The following is a 25,086-nucleotide window of genomic DNA, read 5'->3' on the forward strand; positions in this document are numbered from 1 at the left end:
TTAGGCTGGTGAGTCATCATGGCATAATAGGTCGGATCGAAATCAAAGGCATTATTCTGGAGGCAGCAGTAGCATGTGCATTAGAGCTATAATAAGCGGTAATTTTCTTCTCAACAAAGCTGACGCATTTCCCACTGTATGAGAGGAAAGGCTAGGTAAGCAGAGAGGACCAGACGTGAACATGTAGGCGAATAGGTATACACTGTTTTATTGGGTCCTTGGGATATAGCCTTCATTTTATCTGGATGGATCAACCCACTGCCCCTCATTCATTAAATTGATTTCGACTAGACAGCTAATAAGCTTGCGAGAGAGGATGGCGTTTTAACTAACCACAGCAATATGCATAGGCTAGAGTAGCCTACAGTGGCAAGTAAGATAACAGGGGAAAGTTAAGTGACGCTTGGAGTTCCTGGAGGATCGTTTTCACTGTCGCACCTATGATAAGGCACGGGTTAGCAAATCGTTGCGGTGTGTGCATGTGAGCGGCAACTGGAGGTGAGTGTGTTTTCTGATTTAGATGGGGCGCCTGGCCGCTAGTCCGCTCTGAATGGACAAATTAATTGAGACCAAGGGTATGTAACACGAAAAACGTTGTTGTCACAACCAAAGATGAGGGCTCGGCATTAAAACCTCTCATCTCCAAAAGGCGCGAAGGAGGTGGTAGGGCAAGACGCAAACATCGGCTTGATATGAGTAGGAAGTCAGTCAAGCAAATCAGGAGAGAACAATACACGATCGAGACTGCCTGCGGTGGCAAATCTAAACGGAGTACATCTATATCCCTCTGAAGGAGCAGCAACATACCCTGACTTTCATTGCTGCGTGTTTTCTATCCCTTTTCTAACCTGGATTTAAATCAAGATGATGGCTCTCCCCTACAGGTAATTGATTTTCAACCCTCTTTTATGCATGAGGATGGCATCAGAAGCACCCCCACCCTCCCTCCCTCGTTTTTTTAGGGGGGTATGAGTAGGGTGTGGGTTGGAGGGATCTGCGGGGTACATCGTTAGCCTACATTGAAAACCTATTGCACTGCTTGCGAATGCATACGCAGTGAGGATCACCAATACAATGCTACTGCGAACACGAACAGTTGCGCAAAAAGGAGAGATGTTATAATACTGCTGCAACAAAGTGTTTAGCATTGGGCAAAATGAATGCACACAAGGACATGGGCCAGGAATGTATAAAGAGATGATTGGTATATTCACAGTTTTCAAACTGTTATTGTATCAAGGTTAGCCTACTGATTACTCTTGTAGGTCCATTATAGGACTGCTAGTTGAAACTGTGTGGTCAGGTGTGTGTATTGGGGGAGGGTGGGATACAGTACAACACCAAAGTACTTATCATTAGTGGCTATAGTATTAGTTGTACTCTAGTAATACTAGTCTGGTAGGGAGTATAGTGTAGGAGGAGAAGGAGAAGTAGGGAAGTATGATGACAATACATACTACTGAAAGTACTGATCGTGGATTATATGTTGTTATTCCAGACATAGAGGACAAAATGCACCGCTTTTCTACAATGAAACATGTGTGGATCTCTGTCTTGCTGGTGTGCATAACTTGGCAAGTGAGGTAAGTGAAACGTTTACAATCCAATCTGACTATTCACTGCATTAATCCTAATTTGAACAGTAGATATACTGTACATATCCAACTATGATGTGGCTTATTTACATCAACACTAGCCTTGTCAAGCAGTCCTAACCAGCCTGATTGATGTTCTGTCTTTCTCAGTCTTGGCCAGACCACAGCAGAGGCATTGAAAGAGGCAGAGGCTAATGACAACATCACCATCTTCACACGGATACTGGACGGACTCCTGGACGGCTACGACAACAGACTCAGACCAGGACTTGGAGGTAATGTATACCGATTTACAGACCACTCTGATCCAAACTCATATCACTAGAGGTTACAGTACAATACAATACAGTACAATACAATACAATGCGTAAGTATTCATTTTCTTGGGGCAAATGTCATTCATGAATACTTTTGTGTTCTGGAAAATCCCCTTATTTGACATTAGATTTCTCTAGAGTGCACTCAAGCCAGGTGCAGCAGAACCATTGTAGCATGTTGATGCAGTAGATTAATTCATATAACTAAATACAGTGTGAAATGTGGATGTTTCTGTTTGAACGTACAGTTTGTCTTTGTTTGAATTCATACTGAATGTATTTTAGTTTTTTTGCAATTTGAATGTCATTGATGGAGAAATATAAAGACTGAGAGAGTGTGCATGCATGCGCACTGATTTAAAGCAATGCTATTACTGTAGCCTAAAGGCTATGCAGGTTATGCTGCAACAAATTGACCTGTCACAAGACAAAAATTACCAGCTGATGAGATGATAAATGCATAGTGAACTGCGCTCCATTCCGAGATGCGCTGTGTGACCCCATGTGGGACCAACTATATGCTTTGGGAACACCCCCCCCCCTAGCTTTAAAACTGCAACATTTCCTCTCAGTCTCATGGCAAAATGTGTAGAATAGCATGAGATTAGCTATTAAACTTGCTCGGACCTTGTGGGGGGTGGGGAGGGGGGGGGCCTCGCGAATCTGCGGTATGCCAATGCTTAGCCTCATACATAATTTGTGATCCAGCATAGCATTTTCCCCCTCTGTAAAATCACACTCGCTAGACTTCTTGGATTCAGTGAGAAAAATAAAGAGACTGTTCTAATATACAGCATTGCATTGACTGGAATATATTCCAAGAGCAAAGCAATCACAGTAATAGATCAATCCTAAGTGAGAAGGAACTGCACTGCCAACACGCCATATATCACACATCCCTCCTCACGACCACCACCTCCATCTGCAAAAAGTAACCTTGAGATCCAGACCTCTATTCAGACGAGAGAGAGAGGGAGTCAAAGATAGAAATATCCTGCATCTCTTAGAGAAAATAAAATGTTCTACCACCGATTTGGTCTTACAATTATGTTTTATCCATTTTTACCCTTCTAAATCTTATTTTATAATGTCGCTAATGTAACACATGGATACATCCAACATGGATTTGCCAAATGTGGTTGGAGAATAGAGCTGCACTCACTTCCTTAGAATGGTTTCTGTCATTGAAGGCAGTAAAGATTTCTAACGGATATCTCTATGATGATTATTCATAAATTGAATTTGTTCCTGTACCCTGTCTCTTCATGTTCACGGTCATATTCCAAATCCCATTCTATCCACAGAAAAGGTCACGGAGATCAAAACCAATATATTTGTCACAAGCTTTGGCCCAGTTTCAGATACTGAAATGGTGAGTCAATTTACAGCCCATTTCATTATGCATTGTTTCAATGACGTCCATTAACGTAATATCTTGCGATAGGAGCAACATCACACCCTCCTGTAAATGTTACGAACACAAGACAATTATCCTAGATGCATATAATGACATGTATTCATCGTTTTTTGTTAAATCATTAATCAATATTTTATAAAGAAATGCATCATGGGCCAGTTTCCAAGATCCAGATTAAACCTAGTCCTGGACTGAAACATTATTTTTTAGTCCAGGACTAGGTTTACAGTTTGACATCTTAATTTGACCAGTTTCTCACAGCAGGGAAAATAATCCTGCAGCAACAGGAAATTTGAATTATTATGTGGATTATAATTAATGGACATTTTTGTAGGCATTGATACATTTTGCATTAGGGCAAATCAAGTCTGACATTTTAAAGTGGAAATTACAAACTTTAAAACCTTTTTTATTCTCACAGTTTCTACAGATTGTAAATTAAAGATACATTTTTTTGCTAAAAGTATTATTATATTATTGATCGATTGACTATGACTTTTCAAATCACCCAATCTGTAGAAACTATGAGAATAGAAAGGTTCAGAACTTTTTGTGGAACATCACAGCACAAAAATACATGGCAAATAGAAATCCAATATGGATGGTCTTCAGAAATAGATGGGAGGGGGTTGAGGGTAGAGGAAGGATAGGAGTCAAAACAAACAAAAGATAACTATTATAAAATAGATTGTGTCCGTAAATGTACAGTGCCTTCGGAAGGTATTCAGACCCCTTGACTTTTTCCACATTTTGTTAGGTTACAGCCTTATTCTAAAATTGATTAAATTGTTTTTTTCCCTCATCAATCTACACACAATACCCCATAATGACAAAGCAAAAACAGGTTTTCAGAATGTTTTGCTAATTTATAAAAACAATTTTGTTTGAAATATTACATTTACATAAGTATTCAGACACTTTACTCAGTACTTTGTTGAAGCACCTTTTGGCAGTGATTACAGCCTCAAGTCTTCTTGGGTATGATGCTACAAACTTGGCACACCTGTATTTGGGAGTTTCTCCCATTCTCCTCTGCAGATCCTCTCAAACTCTGTCAGGTTGGATGGCGAGTGTTGCTGCACAGCTATTTTCAGGTCTCTCCAGAGATGTTCGATCGGGTTCAAGTCCGGGCTCTGGCTGAGCCACTCAAGGACATTCAGAGACTTGTCCCGAAGCCACTCCTGCGTTGTCTTGGCTGTGTGCTTAGGGTCGTTGTACTGTTGGAAGGTGAACCTTCGCCCCAGTCTGAGGTTCTGAGCGCTCTGGAGCAGGTTTTCATCAAGAATCTCTCTGTACTTTGCTCCGTTCATCTTTGCCTCGATCCTGACTAGTCACCCAGTCCCTGCCACTGAAGAATATCCCCACGGCATGATGCTGCCACCACCATGCTTCACCGTAAGGATGGTGCCAGGTTTCCTCCAGATGTGACGCTTGGCATTCACGCCAAAGAGTTCAATCATGGTTTTATTAGACCAGAGAATCTTGTTTCTCATGGTTTCAGAGTCTTTAGGTGCCTTTTGGCAAACTCCAAGTGGGCTGTCATGTGCCTTTTACTGAGGAGTGGCTTCACTCTACCGTAAAGGCCTGATTGGTGGAGTGCTGCAGATATGGTTGTCCTTCTGGAAGGTTCTCGTATCTCCACAGAGGAACTCTAGAGCTCTGTCAGAGTGACCATCGGGTTCTTGGTCACCTCTCTGACCAAGGCCCTTCTCCCCTGATTGCTCAATTTGGCTGGGCGGCCAGCTCTATGAAGAGTATTGGTGGTTCCAAACTTCTTCCATTTAAGAATTATGGAGGCCACTGTGTTCTTGGGGACCTTCAATGCTGCAGACATTTTTTGGTACCCTTCCCCAGATCTGTGCCTCGACACAATCCTGTCTCAGAGCTCTACAGACAATTCCTTCGACCTCATGGCTTGGTTTTTGCTCTGCCATGCATTGTCAACTGTGGGACATTATATAGACAGTTGTGTGCCTTTCCAAATCAAGTCAAATTAATTGAATTTACCACAGGTGGAATCCAATAAAGTTGTAGAAACATCTCAAGGATGATCAATGGAAACAGGATACACCTGAGCTCAATTTTGAGTCTCATAGCAAAGGGTCTGAATAGTTATGTAAATAAGATATTTTTGATTTGTATTTAGCAAAAATGTCTAAAAACCTGTTTTTGCTTCGTCATTATGGGGTATTGTGTGTAGATTGCAAAGGATTCCTATTTATTTAATCCATTTTAGAATAAGGCTGTAATGTAACAAAATGTGGAAAAAGTCTGCACACTTTCCAAAGGCATGTATAAGCTGGAAGTAGAAGCCTAAGTGTTGTTGTTCATTAGTTTACTCCAATTAGGGGAGGTGTGGTAGGGTTAGGGGAAAATAATCAAGAAAAATAAAATAACAAATAAAAATACTTTGAAACCTTTTTAACCTCAGGTACACTAGACATTGCATTTCCTCCTGCACAGGAACATTCTCTGAGTCAACAGAGTGATGACATTAAAATAGCAGATCTGTATGTGTCCACGTAATTGGCCCCATGGGTTTTGACTCTGAGTGTTATCACCATGTATCAATACCATGTTTTCCTTAGGAATACACCATCGACGTGTTTTTCCGACAAAGCTGGAAAGATGAGCGCCTTTGTTTCAAAGGACCCATGGAGATGCTGCCTCTGAACAACCTCCTGGCCAGTAACATCTGGACCCCAGACACCTTCTTCCTCAACGGGAAAAAGTCTATCGCCCACAACATGACCACACCCAACAAGCTACTGAGACTGAAAGATGACGGGACGCTGCTCTACACAATGAGGTACCAACCACGGGCCTGTTCAGTATGGTGCAATGTTACACAACTATTTCAGATAGAAATGTATCACATAGAACATATAGGAGTATCTGTAATGTAGTACGGGGAATAGTGTCAGGTCTATTCATCACATTTCTATCTGATAGAAAGGTATTGTGTAGAACAGAGATAGGATTGTCTGCCATTCTAAATCAGGAATCATTCATCACATTTCTATCTGCAACGTTCTGAATGTTTCACCTGAATACATCCTAGAATTTGGGCTCTGACCATGTGGTGTAACCAGGATAAACTCTGGCCCTGAACCATAATCCTTAAAGGAAAAAACTCTGGCCCTGAACCATAATCCTTAAGAGTCTATTGACGCACCCGTGCATCAAGCTAAGTAACATAATGAAAATATCTCTATCAAAATCTGTCAGTTTATGCTAGAGATATCTGTTTTTTTGAATGGGCTGCATCTCAATCTACCACATCCTCCTATATCAGCATTCCGCATCTGCAGTGGAAGGTGGCAAGCTACAGCAGTGTTTGTCAGACCATGGGACATCCCGAAAATCGGTCGTCTCACTAAAACGTCTGTAGCGTCAGAACCGTTTGGGTTACAAACTAATATGACCCCACTATGGAAAGGAGAGATTCTCACGAACACGGTGATGTTCTCCGTTTTGGATGTAAAAAATCTTGTCTAAAGGTCACTCGTCTAAAGGTAGCTGGTAAAAAACAAATGAATGGAAGTATTGAGGTAGTTTTGTGCCAACAAAAAAAGGGGGGTTAAATATGTATCCAAAAAAACAAAAATATTTCTTAGATATAGGAAAGACACTCAAAATCGTATTCCCCTTTTATTTTGACTGTCTGTTTGACCATTTATGAATGTGTTATTCATTGCGTTTCTATGGGCTATAGTAGTGAAGGCCAAATTAAATATCTTATCAAATATTTTCTATATATTACTTGGGAATACCTACAGGGGTCCTACAATTCCAAATCAAATAGCTAAATGATCCATGGTATGACCATCTTAAAACAATTCCATATGTTAGCTTAGATGAACCTCCACCACCCCCACCCCACCCAAAGGCTTAGACTTATAGAGGATAATATCTGAGCTTTGTGTCTGAGAAACGAACATTATGCTCACTGAAATACAGCCAGCCACGATTCACAAATGGCCCTGAACTGGTTTGGTTATTGTTGTGTGTGTAGGAGGTAACAAAAGCCTATGCACAGCTATTTTACTCATCCCAGCTTTGGGTAACGTAGACTCAGATGATTTTCTGTTATTTTGTTCTTTGTGATGCTGTACTTTGTATGTTATGGAACACTGACCAATATGTGGCACGTTAGATTAAATATTCCCCCTTGAATTCATAATAGACAGGAACAGGAAGTGATGACAACCAATAGCAATCATACGAATAGATCAGGACTTCCTGGTATCATTTCAGGAGGTATAATTTATCCCAGATCAATACCACCCACTAAGATCATCCTAATGCCAAATAATAGATGCAAGAGAAATAGATTAACCATATTAACCCCTTATAGCCACGTGACCTGGCCCTATTCGGCGCGATCAGGCATCGGCGTCACTGTAATCAAAGTCTGATGAGTGAAAGAAGAAGAAGCAGATATCAGGCCCATCATTTTAAAAAGGTAATAGATTTCCCAACGACTCTGGAAATGAAACATCAGGACGTTTCTGCTTTTAATCGGTCGGTCCAGTTTTACCACTGTCTCCTAATGTATTTCCATTACCAGGAAAGAGATTAGCGCTACCTAGATTTATTGCATGGCCCAGCCTTTCAGAATCCACCCGACATCAGGGGAAAGCTCCTTCTCTCCAGTGGAGATAATGACTAAATGTGATTGCATTCTCACCCCCGATTCTGAAACATTAGCCCGAGAGCAACAGCGTTTTCAGAGCAAGTCATACATTTGTCGCCACAAATAATTCATACAGTGTTCTGCTCCATTTCCATCATACTGTATGAGTTTAACAAGAACAGGCTGCACCCCATTATATGATGTTGCAGAATAGGTTGAAGCAGGAGAAAATCAAATAGTATTCTTATTTCCATAGCAAACTGTACCTCTAGTAATGTAATGCTCTGATGCATGACATATGCATATTAAGAAACTATTGCAGTCTTTTTGACATGTTAATTCCTTTGAGGTGCACTGGTGACATCAACACATTACACGTAAATGTTATAATGTTAATCACGCAACAAATGCAGGTGCAATATGACAAATGCAGTATTGTGAATGCAAGAAATTGACTAAAGGGGATGATTTAGAATAGATGACACCTGTTACATGTAACTTGAGGGGGAATATGTAGCCCTAATTTTGTAAAGGAGAAAGGCAGCTCTCTATGCATGGAACTACATTAGGATACAGCTAATCATACCTGTATACCAGTACACTTCCATTGTTAGACAGCTAATCAGGTCGTTCTATTTCCATTCCCGCAGTTTCTCTAGTAACCACATGATGGCAGCCTTCCCTGTTCACAATACAGACCAATGAGAATTAGAGTTGGTCTTCATATGATCCGATAAGATCTTTAAAACACGTCAGCTGTTTTTGACACAATATAAGCAAAGTAATAACATTGAATAATGATGCAGTGATGTGAACACAACCTGAGTCCATATTGTCCTCAAGCACTAGAGGTGGCCTCATTTCATTGTTATATCATTGTTTTTACTTGTATCAGTATATGTGGTTACTTTGTGGAGATGTTCTCTGTGAATACGATCTTGACACACATGGGGGGATTTGACGTGAACCACAGCTGGGAAATCACAAATAATACAATCACCACAAGATGGCAGTATAATCTATGTAATGCCATGTGCTTGGCTCAGGATGAATTCTTGGTGATTCTGTCAAGAAATGATGAGGACTACAAGGACAAATCTGCCTGTGATGTAATCGTACAGGCATTGTGAGATCTATGCAACTAACCCTAAGCACAGGAGATGATGATGTTGATGATGACGGCGGCACTGGATTTGAAATAAACAGGATTATTATATGTAGTATATCTGTAGGGGATTTGTGTTTATTGTCTTGATCTTTTGTACCTTTCTCTAGGTTAACCATATCAGCGGAGTGTCCCATGCAGTTGGAGGACTTCCCAATGGATGCTCATGCTTGCCCTTTGAAGTTTGGAAGCTGTGAGTAAAATTCCATGTGTTGATATTTAGTGTATTACACTTTGCCACACTAATAATACAACAGCACAGATCCCATACATATAAACATTACTAGGCCCAGACTTCTTATGATCTGAGTATGAGTCAATGACAGCACGATTTATACCTCGTTCAAACCTCCAACTCAGTAAACTACCAAATCAATTGCTCTAAAGAGACAATTGAGCTTGCTCAGTATTCTGTAGGATGGTACATCTAGCTAGTCTCCTGAGTGGCGCAGTGGTCTAAGGCACTGCATCGCAGTGTTAGCTGTGCCACTAGAGATCCTGGTTCGAATCCAGCCTCTGTCGTAGCCGGCCGTGAACGGGAGACCCATGGGGCGGCGCACAATTGGTCCAGGGTAGGGGAGGGAATGGCTGGCAGGGATGTAGCTCAGTTGGTAGAGCATGGCGTTTGCAACGCCAGGGTTGTGGGTTCAATTCCCACGTGGGGCCAGTATGAAAAATATAATGAATGCACTCACTAACTGTAAGTCGCTCTGGATAAGAGCGTCTGCTAAATGACTAAAATGTACATATGGAACAAGGAAAGAACACAGAATCCAGCCACAATCGCAATAAGGAATGACCTGAATCACGAAACCAGAGGAGCTAAACCTGGTTCAGTTAAACTAGGTGGAGGGTCAAAAGGTTTATCAATCCTTTAATCAAATTGCTTGTCCGTAATTAGCTTTGGTAACCTGGCCCTTAATTACCTTTGGTAACCTAGCCCGCGGCCTGTGGCCTCAGCACCTGGGATATCCTACTGCACCACCTCGCCAGGGCTCCCAAGGTTGTATTATCATTTACCAATTAGACCTAAAAGCAGACTATGGTCAGGCAGGGCCGGCCCTAGCCTTTTGGGGGCCCTCAGCGAGATTTGGTTGGGGGCCCCCATACCTCGCTGGCAAAAACATTTTAGTGCCCCCCCCTTGACGGCGGAGAGAAAAAGTTAAAGAGTTAAAGCACGTTTTCTGCAATTCTACACATTTTGCCATGGGGCAGAGAGAACATTTAGCAATTGTATAACTAATTCTATGCAATTCTACTCATTTTGCCATGGACATTTGACACATTTTGCAATGACTTATGCAATGTTAATATGATATTTGAGTGAGACTGGCTAACAAAATCAATGGCCCTTCGTGCCTGGTCGGTAATTCAGCCATGATTACAACATTTACATTTTGCAGACGCTCTTATCCAGAGTGACTTATAGCAGCAATTATGGTTAAGTGCCTTGCTCAAGGGCACATCGACAGATTTTTCTCCAAGTCGGCTCAGGGATTCAAACCGCAACCGTCCGGTTACTGGCCCAACACTCTTAACCGCTAGGCTACCTGCCGCCACTACTACAAGTTTAACTAGCTGGCTAGACCTATTTACCAACTTTTTTTTTTTTTGGACTAATTGAGTGACTGTCAGTGACTGGCACAACAAGAAAAAAACTGCTTATGCACAACCAAGTTTCGAAATTGCACCCGGTGTATTCTACATTTACATTTACGTCATTTAGCAGACGCTCTTATCCAGAGCGACTTACAAATTGGTGCGTTCAACTTATGATAGCCAGTGGGACAACCACTTTTTTTTCCTTTTTTTTTATGGGGGGGGGGGGGGGGGGTAGAAGGATTACTTTATACTATTCCAGGTATTCCTTAAAGAGGTAGGGTTTCAAGTGTCTCTGGAAGGTGGTCAGTGATTCCGCTGTCCTGGCATCATGGGGGAGCTTGTTCCACCATTGGGGTGCCAGAGCAGCAAATAGCTTTGACTGGGCTGAGCGGGAACTGTGCTTCCATAGAGGTAGGGGGGCTAGCAGGCCAGAGGTGGATGAACGTAGTGCCCTCGTTTGGGTGTAGGGTCTGATCAGAGCCTGAAGGTAAGGAGGTGCCTTTCCCCTACAGTTGTAGGATCTTCATTTGATCACTCTTTTGTTGCTGATAATTTTCCTGCTAAGAAGGAAACGCAAACTTGTAGTGTATTTGAGTTTTAAAAAGGCTTCTAAAGTTTAGAATTTCCACTTTGAAATTTCAGACTCGATTTGCCCTAACGAAAAAGGCCAGACACTCAGAAAACATTTGCATTTGAGTCATTTACATACAGAGCATACCGATACAGTTACTACAGTATAACCAGTTGTCTGAGCACTGTGACCACAGGCTCTATTTCTCATTCCATCACCCACACATCCCACTTCACCACCAGATAAAACTGCTTTCCTTTGCAGCCCAGCTCACAGGGGATATGAAGGATGATGGAATGTGTATCTTGCCTTAACTCTCTTGGCCCACAGTTTACCTTTTTTCAAGCGGCACATAAAAACGAAGTCTTATCAAATAATGTTCATGATAAGCAGGATGGATGTGGTAGTGTGTGTGGGGAGGATTGTAATTTGAGCACCCTGTTGCAGGAGAACTGTTGCAGGACATTTCAAACTTGTAGTGTATTTGAGAGTTAAAAATGCTTCTGAAGCTTGTCATTTCCACTTAGAAATGTCAGACTTGATTTGCCCTAATGAAAAATGTATCAAGCCCTACAAAAATGTCCTGCTGTAGCAAACTGGCACAAATTAAGATCCTACATTTGTATAGGTCTGTCTGTCCTGACCAGGCTGCTGCTGCTAAGACGTCATTCAGGGGTTAATGCAACGTCATATTTGAGACATGGGATCTTCTCCTTATGCTTTGTTTGACTTACTACTGTATATTGTATTGATACACCATAGATTTAAAAAAAAAGATATACCTGTATATGTCATTTTAGCAGACACTCTTTTTAAGATTAACTCATAACTAGGAACAGTAAAATATTGAAATCACCAGCAAAAAAACATTACAGATCAATAATTTGCCCCTTTGAAACCATACCACATCTAAATTCATAAAATGGTTAAATTGATGTAAAAACTATATCATGATACAGAAATAACGGGGGGGCAGTATGAAAAACCCCCAAAACAATGTATGCACTCTGTAGCTCAATTGGTAGAGCATGGTGCTTGTAACGCCAGGGTAGTGGGTTCGATCCCCGGGACCACCCATACCTAAAAATGTATGCACACATGACTGTAAGTCGCTTTGGATAAAAGCGTCTGCTAACTGGCATATTATTATTATTAAGAGCGTCTGCTAAATGACTAATAAAAAAATAAAGAATAAATAAAAGTATTTGAAGTCTGTGGAATGATGACATTCAAGTCTCTCTCAGTCTTCAACCAATCGAAGCTGTGGCGAACTGAAGTGCTTTTAGGAGCTGGATTCTCTATTGTTATCCATGCATTACTAACCCAAGGTTATCTGCATGGAGTGGAGAGGTGGAGAGATGGAGAGTATAGAGGACTGTATGCGTCCCCAATGGCACCCTATTCCCTATTTTGTGCACTACTTTTGACCAGAACCCTATAGGCCCAGGTCAAAAGTAGTGCACTATATAGGGAATAGGGTGCCATTTGGGACCTAGGCACAGCCTCTTTTGGAATACGAGGCTGATTTAAGTGGGTTGCACACTTCAGGCAAGGCTCAATCAGTACATTGCTGTATACACGATGTAGCTCTTTTCTATTCCCATGGTCAAGTAAAATCACAGGATGGTTTTAGCTGCTGTAAAACCATCCTGTTACTATTAGATACTAGCACACTCTCCTCACATGCACAGTAGATGGCTCAAGCTTTCAGATTAAGATGTATGGGTGCGTGGACAGTATGTAAACAAAGATGGTATCAAATCTATCCATCCTTTATTTCATTTGTTCATTTGTTCATCATTCATTATTTTATTCATTTGTTTATTCATTCATCCATTCATCCATTCACTCATTCATCTACAGCAACTCCTAATGTTCATGTTATGTAATAGATGGGTGTGTACCGTGCAATCTCAAAGTCAGGAAGAGGTTGGCGTAAAGCGTTGCGCACTGGTGCAAAGTTGGCATAGTGACAGGCCCCGCCTACCAAATCCTTTAGCTCTACTACTAAATCATGGTATCCCCCCGCGTCATAATCCTTCATGCTTCTAAACCCACCCAACTTTACATTTTGGCCCCGGCTTTTGGCTAAAGCCATCCAAGAAGTCTGACTGTAAACAGCCATCCACTAGGCATGGCCAGTAGTACCAGTACTACAGCAAAGTGCTATGAGGTGCTATTGAGCTCGGTTGCTTAGTTACTGCACTTTACATTGATCCATCACTTTCTTTTTCTTTGTTCTTCCCACCCAACACACACACACACACACACGCACACACACGCACACACACACACACACACACACACACACACACAGTCCTTACATGACAAATGCCTTTCATTTTCCTCCTACAACTAGGGAGAAAAACACTTGTTTAGTCCCTGGAAACATTCACAGTGTACCTCATTTTGATTATTTTCTTTAATCCAGAAAGACACTTTGTCATCCGGGGGATTAAACTACAGTTATTCTTTTCATCCATAATTATTTAAAAAATGAAAGATAATAAATAAAAATACATGGAACATGGAAATGAGGCAGAAATGAAGTAGACTGGTACAGTGTATAGCCTTGAAGAACATGAATCACCCTCACATTTTCTTTCTCTCTCTCAGTGTTCCCTTTCTTTCTTCCAGGCTCCTGTGGTTCATCCCTTTCTTCCCTGCTTGTCTAGGCCTTTGTGTTTTTTTTATTTTATATACAGCTGAGGACTCTATACAGATGTAGGATATTAATTTGATCACCCTGTTGCAGGAGAACTTTCCTGCAATGCAGAAAATGTCAAACGTAGTCTATTTGAGGTTTTAAAAGGCTTCTGAAGTTTGTAATTTCCACTTTGAAATTTCAGACTTGATTTTACCTTACGAAAAATAGTGTCAACCCCTACAAAAATGTCCATTAATTATAATCTAAATAACAATTCAAATGTCCTGTTGCTGTAGGATTCTTTTCCTGCTGTAGCAAACTGGCTCAAATGAAGATCCTATCTCTGTACCTCCACTCATTCCCCATGGTTCTGACTGGTCCTCTATTCCTCTCTATCCACTTCCCTATGCATCTCCCTGCATACTTAAAGAGACCTAGGCCTCAAATTGATAGCAGATAGAAAAGGTGCTGTTTCTATGGTTTCACTCAGAATGTTGGCACTGTATTTTTAGGACAGGTGTGGTTTCACATCAATATCCAACAGTGTTCCAGCAGTGACAGTGTTCAGGAGAGGAACAGCTTGCGAGTTGTGTCAGTTTAAATTAGGTTAACACCTCTGATAAAGCGTAAATCCTTCATCTGCACTTGATTGAGTTCTCTTTGTTGGACTGCGGGTACTGTCCTAGCCAGTGCTTTCCTGAATCCCGAGAGTAAGTTACTGACTACCCTAAAGGTGCACCCTTTTACTTTACATACGATGCAATGTGGAGTAAGATCACTGTACTGTATGTATACTGAACAAAAATATACTGAGTTACAGTTCATATAAGGAAATCAGTCAAACGCAATACATTCATTAGGCCCTAATCTGTACATTACCATGCTGAAACATGAGGTGATGGCGGCAGATTAATGGCATGACAATGGGCCTCAGGATCTCTTCACGGTATCTCTGTGCATTCAAATTGCCATCGATAAAATGCAATTGTGTTCATTGTCCATAGCTAATGCCTGCCCATACTATAACCCCATCGCCACCATGGGGTACTCTGTTCACAACGTTGACATCAGCAATTTGCACGCCCACACGACGCCATACACTTGGTCTGCGGTTCTGAGGCCGATTGGACGTACTGCCGAATTCTCTAATATGACATTGGAGGCGGTTTATGGTAGAGAAATTAACATTAAATTAACTGGCAAAAGCTCTGGTTAACATTCCTGCAGTCAGCATGCCAATTGCATGCTCCCTCAAAACTTGAGACATCTGTGGCATTGTGTTGTGTGACAAAATGGCTCATTTTAGAGTGGCCATTTATTGTCCCCAGCACAAGGTGCACCTGTGTATTGATAATGCTGCTTAATCAGCTTCTTGATATGCCACACCTGTCAGGTGGATGGATTATCTTGGCAAATGAGAAATGCTCACTAACAGGGATGTAAAGAAATTTGTGCACAAAATTTGAGAGAAATAAGGTATTTGTGTGTTTGGAAAAATTCTGGAATCTTTAATTTCACCACATGAAACATGGGACCTACACTTTACATGTTGCATATATATTTTTGTTCAGTGTAGTATGTGCATATTATATTTCTGGGTAGATTATTGGAAATTCGATAGTAACAATACTTTTGTTAATTAATTTAAAATGAAAAATAGGTATGTTTGTCCTTCAAATGATAACTGTCTGTCATGAGTAGTGTAAAAAGTGTGTGTCTGGTTGTAACAGATCTCCAAAATTAATCTTCATATTTTGGTTCATAGTTCATATTTGACATGCCCTACCTGGCTACAGTAAACTATAGCTGACCTGACCTGAACTTTGTATTACTGATCCATCCAGACTCTTCTAGTGATCCAGCCTATTAAGAGATCCTAACGGTTGACAAGCCTTTGTATTCTATCTTGAGTCAGTGTTTCAGGAGAGGAGCCAATGCAACTCCTTGTGGATGTAATGAGTCTTTAGAGCTTAGCCCCAGCTTTAGAGGGAGCTCCACACTGGACCCTCCTGTAATCCTCTAGGTAAGAGGGATGAGGTCCTAAGGGTGGAAAATCGACACAGAGAGCTGACAAGAGAAATCATTCGCTTTTAGATTAATTGTGAAATAATTTGATTACAGATCACAGATTTGAGCGAAAAACTAGTAGGCTACAATCTGAAGCTGGTGTTGGTGTTGGTGTGTGTGTGTGTGTGTGTGTGTCTGCCTGTCTGCCTGCCCATCTGTCTGTCCGTCTGCCTGCGAATGCGTCCGTGTCTTTCTATATGTCGCGGTGCCTGATGACCCTCTCTGCTCTGGCAGAGGCGTCATTTGTACCAGACCTCGGGGTCAGCGTTAGCCGACACTGTCAGCTCCAATCAGCCACTGTGGCTGTGTGATTAACAAGCTGTGTTGCGTTGGAAACATGTGCTCAACCACAGCTCAATCTAAGCCTGATGCCTCCAAAGGGGCAAAGCTGGCAGTCCCTTACACTATACTGTACAGCTTCCGGTGGATGTTCCTACTATGGTAAAGGAAAAGAGATTGGGTATAGCTGTGTTGTCTCTTAAACTCTGTTGTTAGAGAGAAAACCATTCACCACATAACTGACGAATCCACAAACTCAATGGGTGCCTAGCTGTACTCAACACAGCAGGATCAGAAGCAACTTTTTGTCTCTGGGCCTTTGCATTTGCTAAATAAATCAACTAGAACACCAAACCACTAGTAGAGTAAAATATGAGGAACCTGGTGTCCTGGAGATACGTAACAAACTGTTCTGTTCCTTTCCCAGCATGCATTTCATGCGTACACAACAACGGCCTCCGATTGTGTTGCCAGAAGCACGTTTAGTCCTAGTAATAGCTTCGTCCTAGGATCGCTTCACTCAACATCTGAGCTTCAACTATGATTTTGGTCTGAGACCTGCTAGTTCCTGATATGTGCCCTGGCCTGTATAATATCTCATTAGCATCCTCAAAGTGTCCTGTTTCTCTCTTTCAGATGCCTATCCAGTCTCTGAGGTGGTGTACCTCTGGCAAACTGGTGCTGCCAAGTCTGTAGTGGTGGCAGAAGACGGATCCCGTCTCAACCAGTACCACCTGATTGGCCAGACCGCAGGCTCTGAGGACATCTACACCAGTCGAGGTGAGGTGTATACTCACAAACCTGTCCCGGCTCTCTTCCAATATCCACAGTAGCATACTACCCTAGAATGAAGCAATGTGTTAGTGCATGCATTCTGATTGGTATGCACATATGGATGTTGGAATGGAATGGAATGTAGCCTGAGCCTGATACCTTTAGATATCAAAAAATATCTATCAAAAAAATTTGATAAAATATTGAATTTGGCCTTAACTGCTATAGCCTATAGAAACACATTGAATAACACATTCATAAATGGCAAAAAAGACAGTCCAAAAAAAAGGTTTTGAAGTGTCTGTCCTGTATTTAGGAGACATAAGCTCAGGAAATATTTGTGTTTTTTTGGACACATATTTAAACCCTTATTTTTGTTGCCACAAAACTACCTCCATATTTCCATTCATTTGTATGGGTTACCTTCAGACGAGTCCCTTGACACTTGTGGCGGTAGTAGAGCAAAACAGAGAGTCTCATCTTTCCATAGAGTGGTCATATTAGTTGGTAGGCCAAACCGTTCGGACGCTACAGATGTTTTGGTGAGAAGACCGAAGACCGGGATGCCTCATGGTCTGAAAAACACAGCTGTAGCTCGGCCACCTTCCACCACAGGTGCATACGGCTAACATAGACGGATGTGGTGGATTGAGACACAGCCCATGCAAATGTCTCCAGCTTAAACTGACGGATTTCGCTGGGGATTTTGATATTACGTTACTTAGATTGACGCACGGGTGCGTCAGTAGACTCTTAAGGATTAAGTTGGGGAAATTCATATTTTGGGGAAAGTATCCTGTTCCTTACAATGTCATTTTTAGTCTGACTTCTCCAAACTCCACTGTACTTCACTGTAGGCTAGAGGGGGAAATGAATATTTTGGAGAAGGAGCAAGAGCAGGAAAGGAAGGGAAGTAGCCAGCTGTCCCTTAGGCTAAACAGGAACACACTTATTCATGTCCTGAGCTCCCTGGGAGTCGAGGGTTAATATCGAATGGACCATCAGGCTTTGCATAAGAGGATGACATCACATCGCCCGCAGGGATTGGACATCCCAGGCTCCCGGGTTGGGACACGTGGGACTGAATGGCTTAATTCCCTTATGTAAAGCGGAACTGTAATACACTTCAGCTGCTGTCTGCAGAATGGCTATTAAAAGTGTGGATTTCCCCTGGTATTGTGCGTAGAATGGCTGAAACCATCCAGCCCAGTCAGAGTCATCATCATATCCGTTTAACTCTTTGGCCATGAAAGGAGAGGAGAATCAGGACAGTCCCTCCATGGCAATCTCCCTTGATCATGGTTAAGAACTACAACTCCCCCTGCCTGTTAAGTCAGCAGTGGGATCCTATAAGCTTCCCTGCAGGGCCGCTGTAAAGAGTAAGCTATAGTCCATTTGTTGACTGACCCCCGGACTTCAGTAGGCCCGCTAGCTAAAAGTGTGTTCCCGTGGCTCTCCTTTTCCTCCACTTGCTCCGCTCCGCTTGGCAGCAGTGACAAATGGGAGCTGAGGAGGTCAGGTGGTGGCCGTAGGCTGTCTGTCTGGCCCAGGGCCAGGTCTGTAGAGTTCGCTGTCCCCGATGGGACTCCAGTGGGTCAGTTCTGTTGCCGGTCTTGAATTAGCATGTGCCTAATCTTAGGTACAATCCCTCTATGGCTAAATCAAGACGAGATTAGCAACAGCTCGGTTTAGGGACATGACATCCTATACCCCCTCACAGTAAATTTACAGCAAACCACACTGAAAATAAATACCGTACTCCCCTAAAATGATATAGTACACTGTTCGGTAAAAGAGGGAAATAGAGTTTATCCTGCAAAATGGAGTTCCTTAGTTGGGTTTAGAACAGTATGCCTTTATGCAATATCTCCTTTGGACACAATCCCCAAACCCAGCCTAGTCCAGTTTTATTTTTATTATATTTGCATATTTACATGTAAGTTCAATTTTCTTAAGTATTTCAAGTACTTTCTGGGACCACCGTTGCCTTAGTACTCACCAGTTGACCAACATGGCTGCGTTATTGTCTGCAATGAATGGAAGTTCCCCATAGACACACCAAAATCCTTGCAGTAAAATCCACCAAAGGTACATGTTCATTCCTCTATGAGTCTCATCGGGCTCCATGCATCAACGGCAAACAGTCCGGATGGAGGATCGGTCCCCGGTCGGTCGGTTGGTTGGTCGCCGCTCGGGGCAGGGAGAGGCTAGGAGTCATGGGTGTCTCCCCGGTGGGCCGAGGAGACACCGGCTAGCTGGGGCTTCTGGGGCTGGAGACATGATGGTGCCTTGGTTGGCCCTGCATCCGTTTGGCTCACAGAATCACAAACTTCCCATGGGGCAGAAGGTCAGCCCCCCTCCATCACACCCATTTGAAGAATAGTGATTAACTAGGAGCTAAGGTGTGTAGATATCTGTCCGTCAGTCGCTGGATATTTGGTAGCGTCGTGTCCTTGTCGAGTATGCGAGGCCAGAGCACAGCAGAGCAGAGCCGAGCTGAGTGAGTGGGCAGGACTGAGCTAGCGTTTTCCCTGATGGCAGGATGCAGATTGTGACAGGGGATTAGTGAGATACAAAAAATCCGATTTTGCCTGGAGAAAGCAGCAGTCATCAGTGGATTTTCTATAGTTTATCAGGCGCCGGCTGTGGAAAGCTAGAAAGGATTTTTTAAAAGCTTCAAATGCAATCTTCAGTTGGTTAACAGGATATTATGTTTTTTTTTCTCTCCGCTTTTTTACCACTACACATTTACCTCATACAGCAACTGTCACATTACTGAGTGTGAAACATACATGTTTTAGCGACGCCATTTTATATAATATTTTATTTAACTGCATAGTTATTTTCTTTGATAATTATATTTGTTGGCGATTGTTGCATCATTGTCATGTCTTTTTTATATAATGCTTGAAAATGCATTTTTACAAAAATGCATATTATTATAAAATTCGATAAAATTATCAAATATAATACAATGATATAAAAATGCAGGATGACTTTGCCATTCACTATCTCTGTCTACTGCATATCTCTATCATTGTTACAACTGCAATAATGAACGTATCTTTCTCTCACTGTCCTCTAAACCAACAGGACAGTACACAGTCATGATGTGTCACTTCTACCTGAAGAGGAAGATTGGTTACTTTGTCATTCAGACCTACATGCCCTGCTTCATGACCGTGATCCTGTCCCAGGTGTCCTTCTGGCTCAACCGTGAATCTGTACCTGCCAGGACCGTCTTTGGTTAGTATGACCGCAACACAACCACTTGGATCAACTCTTAACTAAAAGTGTACTTTCAACTCAAAATTGACAGTATGTGTTGCCCCGTCACCCAACACATACAATCATCACAATTTTATGAATCCTGTTAGATTTTTTATATAAACCTTTAGTTAGCCAGATAAGTAATTGAGAACACATTATCTTTAACAGTAACGACCTGGTTAAACTACCATCATCTGTATCATCCATGATGATGCCAATATGAAATAGATTTTCAGGCAATTATAGACATCACAGGTGATGACCACCTTTCTCTTGTCCCTAGAAAACCTCTGAACGTCTACAGCAGAGTTCCCCAACTGGTGATTTTATTTGGCCCCCCAAGTTTTCTGAGCAAAAATAAATACCGGTACATCGTTTTTTAAATATATTTATTGTTGGACATAAAAGACTGTAAAAACACCAGCAAAACAGCTCTAAGTGATATTAATTTTGGAAATCTATTCCAAAGTATTCCCACGGATAATAGAGAGATACACTACATGACCATAAAAAGTATGTGGACACCTGCTCATCGAACATCTGATTCCAAAATCATGGGCATTAATATGGTCCCCCCTTTGCTGCTATAACAGCCTACACTCTTCTGCGAACATTGCTGCGGGGACTTACTTCCATTCAGCCACAAGAGCATTAGTGAGGTCAGTCACTGATGTTGGGCGATTAGGCCTGGCTCGCAGTCTGCGTTCCAATTCATCCCAAAGGTGTTCGATGGGGTTGAGGTCAGGGCACTGTGCAGGCCACTCAAGTTCTTCCACACCAATCTCAACAAACCATTTCTGTATGGACCTCGCTTTATACACGGGGGCATTGTCATGCTGAAACAGGACTGTTGCCACAAAGTTGGAAGCGCAGAATCGTCTAGAATGTCATTGTATGCTGTAGCGTTAAGATTTCCCTTCACTGGAACTAAGGGGCCTAGCCCCAACCATGAAAAACAGCCCCAGACCATTATTCCTCCTCCACCAAACTTTACAGTTGGCACTATGCATTCGGGCAGGTAGTGTTCTCCTGGCATCCGCCAAAGATTCGTCCGTCGGACTACCAGATGGTGAAGCGGGATTCATCACTCCAGAGAACGCGTTTCCACTGCTTCAGAGTCCAATGGCGGCAAGCTTTACACCACTCCAGCTGACGCTTGGCATTGCACATGGTGATCTGAGGCTTGTGTGCGGCTGCTCGGCCATCGAAACCCATTTCATGAAGCTCCTGATGAACAGTTCTTGTGCTGATGTTGTTTCTAGAGGCAGTTTGGAACCCTGTAGTGAGTGTTGCAACTGAGGACAGATGGTTTTACGCGCTTCGGCACTCGGCACTCGGCGGTCCCGCTCTGTGAGGTTGTGCGGCCTACCACTTCGCGGCTGAGCTGTTGTTGCTCCTAGACATTTCTACTTCACAATAACAGGGCTTACAGTTGACCGGGCAGCTCTAGCAGGGCAGAAATTTGACGAACTGACTTTTTGGAAAGGTGGCATCCTATGACGGTGCCACATTGAAAGTCACTGAGCTCTTCAGTAAGGCCATTCTACTGGCAATGTTTGTCTATGGAGATTGCATGGCTGTGTTCTCGATTGTATACACCTGTCAGCAACGGGTGTGGCTGAAATAGCCAAATCCACTAATTTGAAGGGGTGTCAACATACTTTTGTATATATAGTGTATACTGTATGTTATCGAATGCAAATGTAAGCAAGGTTTGAAATGATTATGTATTAGTCTAATATTATACCTGTTTGGTCTTCTTGCGGTCAATTTGCAGTCTACAAATTATTTGTAATTATGTTCCTGCCCCCTGACCATCCGCTCAAGAACAAATCGGCCCAAGGGCTGAATCTAGTTGATGATCCCTGAATGTCTACAGCTTCCACACGTCACTACAGATTATGTCCACCACTCTATTCCCATATACTAAATAATACATTACAACCTGTTGCTCACTCATCATACATGGGTACTGTTCATTAGGCATATAATGGAAGAAAACGGACTGAAACAGGAAGGAACTATGTTAAATTTTTTCTGTTGCAAAACGTTTGAAAACCTTTTCCACTGTGTGTCCTAATGAACATGACTTGTATGTTTTTCTACCAGGTGTCACTACAGTGCTGACTATGACTACTCTCAGTATCAGCGCTCGCAACTCGCTGCCTAAGGTGGCCTACGCCACAGCCATGGATTGGTTCATCGCTGTGTGCTATGCGTTCGTGTTCTCCGCGCTTATCGAGTTTGCCACCGTCAACTATTTCACCAAGAGGAGCTGGGCGTGGGATGGCAAGAAGGCCATGGAGGCTCAGCACCCAAAGGTGAGTCCATGGAGGATCCCAGCATGTATCCCACGCTCCCTTTGGAAAACAATCTATGAAACACTATTGAAAAGTGATAGAGAGCTATGGTCGTGTTTTTGGGATGACATGATGGAAACATTGATGCTGTACATGCATAATAATTACTGACAGAAATCGTTAAGTTAAAATAAAAAACGTTTAGGCCAGGTTTGTGTGGGCTTACATGTAACACGGTCTATTTGTATCCATCCAACACAAATAGTACCGTATTAAATATTAAATGATACATTTTTTATGTTTTATCTCAACAGAAAAGGGACCCTATGGTGCTTTCTAAGAAGCCCAACAACGTCTGTACAGCAGGAGTTAACTACACCCCCAACATCACTAAGGATATCTCTATCTCCACCATCTCCAACAGCACCTCCATACAACTAAGGTCATCCGAAACCAAAGTCCTGGACCCCAAGAAAACCTACAACAGCGTGAGTAAAATCGACAAAATGTCCCGGATAGTTTTCCCTGTCCTCTTTGGAACCTTTAACCTAGTGTACTGGGCTACTTACCTCAACAGAGAACCTGTCATCAAAGGAGTCAACATATTGGCTCCAACATAGTGTCTTTTTCAAACACACGACCCTACCTTCAACCATATTGGCCTACAAACTGCTAAAGGAAATGCTACTGTATCACAAAGGATGGGAGATGTCATGGGTTCTGTCTTTCTCATACTGTCATTTGCATGAAGCTTTTAGAGAGATACTCTAACCATGTTTGCCTTGGTATTCCTTCTTTATACCTACTGTACATTGCTTTAATTCAACAATGACATTTTGAAAGTGAAAATCAATGACATTTTGAAAGTGAAATTTGACAAGGACCTTTTGAAATGCTGCAGTGTGGACATTTGTCCTGGCCTCAAATTAATTGAAAACTGTCATGGCATTTATGTTGTTGTTTATAACCTTGTCATCTTGAAGAGTAAGAGACTGAGGAATACCTGCTGTGTTAGTAGTATGAAATAAGATATCGGAAGCTAGGATGTTAAGGAAAGTGGAGAATAATGTCATTTCCAGTCAATTTGTATAATACTTCAGCCAAATCTCTCTTATCTCTATTGGATACATATGTTGTTATACTTTTGTCATTTTTGCCCATCACACATGTACTGTTTGTACAATTTAAAATGTTACTTTTTCTTACCTCTATCTATATAATGTACAGATTAATAATTTTTGACATACTTGGGTCTAACTGTGGAGACAGAAGCAAAATAAGACAGCAAGATACAATTCTGTGACGTAATTGATGATACAGTCAAATCAACCTGGGTGAAAGCGCACAGTCTGAACATTCGAATCATTACCAAGTTATAAAATGGTTGATAGATAAGGTCTGACTTTTTCAATTGCAATGTAAGTGTTTTCCTAAACTAGAGGGAGTAGATGTCTACTTTGAAGTATTGAGCTGCCCTTTTGGTGTGAAAGGTTGAACTCATGTACTGTAACAGGATACGTTTTCAGGGTCGTGTTCATTAGGCATCAAATGGGGAAAAACTGACTGAAACAGGGAGGGACTTCCTGGATTTGTCCAATAAGAAACACTTATTATCGTTTTCTGTTTCAAAACATTTTGCTACGATGTGCCCTACTGAACACAGCCCTCCAACACTGCTGTCCTATCCTCATTGTGTCATGACCAGATTGGCTCCAGTCCCTGAAGTCGGCTAGGATCTAATTAGCCTGGGATAATGAGCTTGTACCTGTTAAACACTCTATCTGATATGGCCTCTGGAGAGAGAACCAACCACAGGGGACAGACCACCCACCCTCACCCCAGGCCCAGAACGCTTTGTTCAGGGTACGGGAAGGAGAGCATGTGGGTAGGGCTCTGGGGCATGGTGCCTCTGTGGTAACACAGAAAGAAGAAGAATGGATGAAACAAGAAATAATAAATTTGAGCTTCAAGGCCACCTTACTGGGGAGAAAAAAGAATCCCTACTTCAGTAAAAGATGGAGATACAGCCTATATGAAAGAAGCTGTTCCTGAGAATCATATAAACTCGTTGACACAGCATGTACAGAGAGAGAATATATTAATAATTATGGATAATATTGGTGACGGATGGATACTTTAAATGTCACTGACTGTACAGTTCTCATTAAAGTGTCATGTTGTAGATAACGCAATAACTGTACATGTATTATTATTATTATTTTATATTCAAATCCAACAAAGACATTCTTCATGAATATAGAGACAGTGACTAAAATACCTCTTTATTTGTATGTCTCTATGTGACATCTTGTATTAAAGGATTAATCCACACAGAAAACCTATTTTTTTTCATTAGTCCACTGATACAGCCCCAAAATTGTTTTGCATGTCAGCAATCAAGTTTTCAAGATAAAGGACTTTTACAAAGTAAATTGTCACATCGTTA

At 41.9% G+C, this 25,086-nt stretch overlaps 1 protein-coding gene and 1 pseudogene across 1 annotated transcript; one reads left to right on the top strand and one right to left on the bottom strand.

The window, feature by feature from the left end:
* LOC123484954 overlaps positions 1-19,250 on the bottom strand; it is a 48,669-nt pseudogene extending 29,419 nt beyond the window's left edge.
* Positions 1,502-24,737, top strand: LOC123484955 (gamma-aminobutyric acid receptor subunit alpha-5-like). Its single transcript, XM_045215773.1, has 9 exons — positions 1,502-1,583; positions 1,746-1,870; positions 3,217-3,284; positions 5,918-6,138; positions 9,241-9,323; positions 16,933-17,076; positions 20,164-20,316; positions 22,450-22,661; positions 22,955-24,737. The coding sequence occupies exons 1-9, from the start codon at positions 1,513-1,515 to the stop codon at positions 23,258-23,260; spliced, it is 1,383 nt and encodes a 460-aa protein (XP_045071708.1). The 5' UTR covers positions 1,502-1,512; the 3' UTR covers positions 23,261-24,737.
* Positions 24,738-25,086: the final 349 nt, after the last annotated feature.

The sequence above is a fragment of the Coregonus clupeaformis genome, unplaced genomic scaffold, assembly GCF_020615455.1.
Source record: "Coregonus clupeaformis isolate EN_2021a unplaced genomic scaffold, ASM2061545v1 scaf0507, whole genome shotgun sequence".
Lineage (NCBI taxonomy): Eukaryota > Metazoa > Chordata > Actinopteri > Salmoniformes > Salmonidae > Coregonus > Coregonus clupeaformis.

Coding starts and splice junctions, on each gene's coding strand:
- LOC123484955 (XM_045215773.1), top strand. CDS start 1,513: ATGCACCGCTTTTCTACAATGAAACATGTGTGGATCTCTGTCTTGCTG. Junction 9,324..16,932: donor CCCTTTGAAGTTTGGAAGCT/GTGAGTAAAATT, acceptor TCTCTCTTTCAG/ATGCCTATCCAGTCTCTGAG. Junction 20,317..22,449: donor ACCTGCCAGGACCGTCTTTG/GTTAGTATGACC, acceptor TTTTTCTACCAG/GTGTCACTACAGTGCTGACT.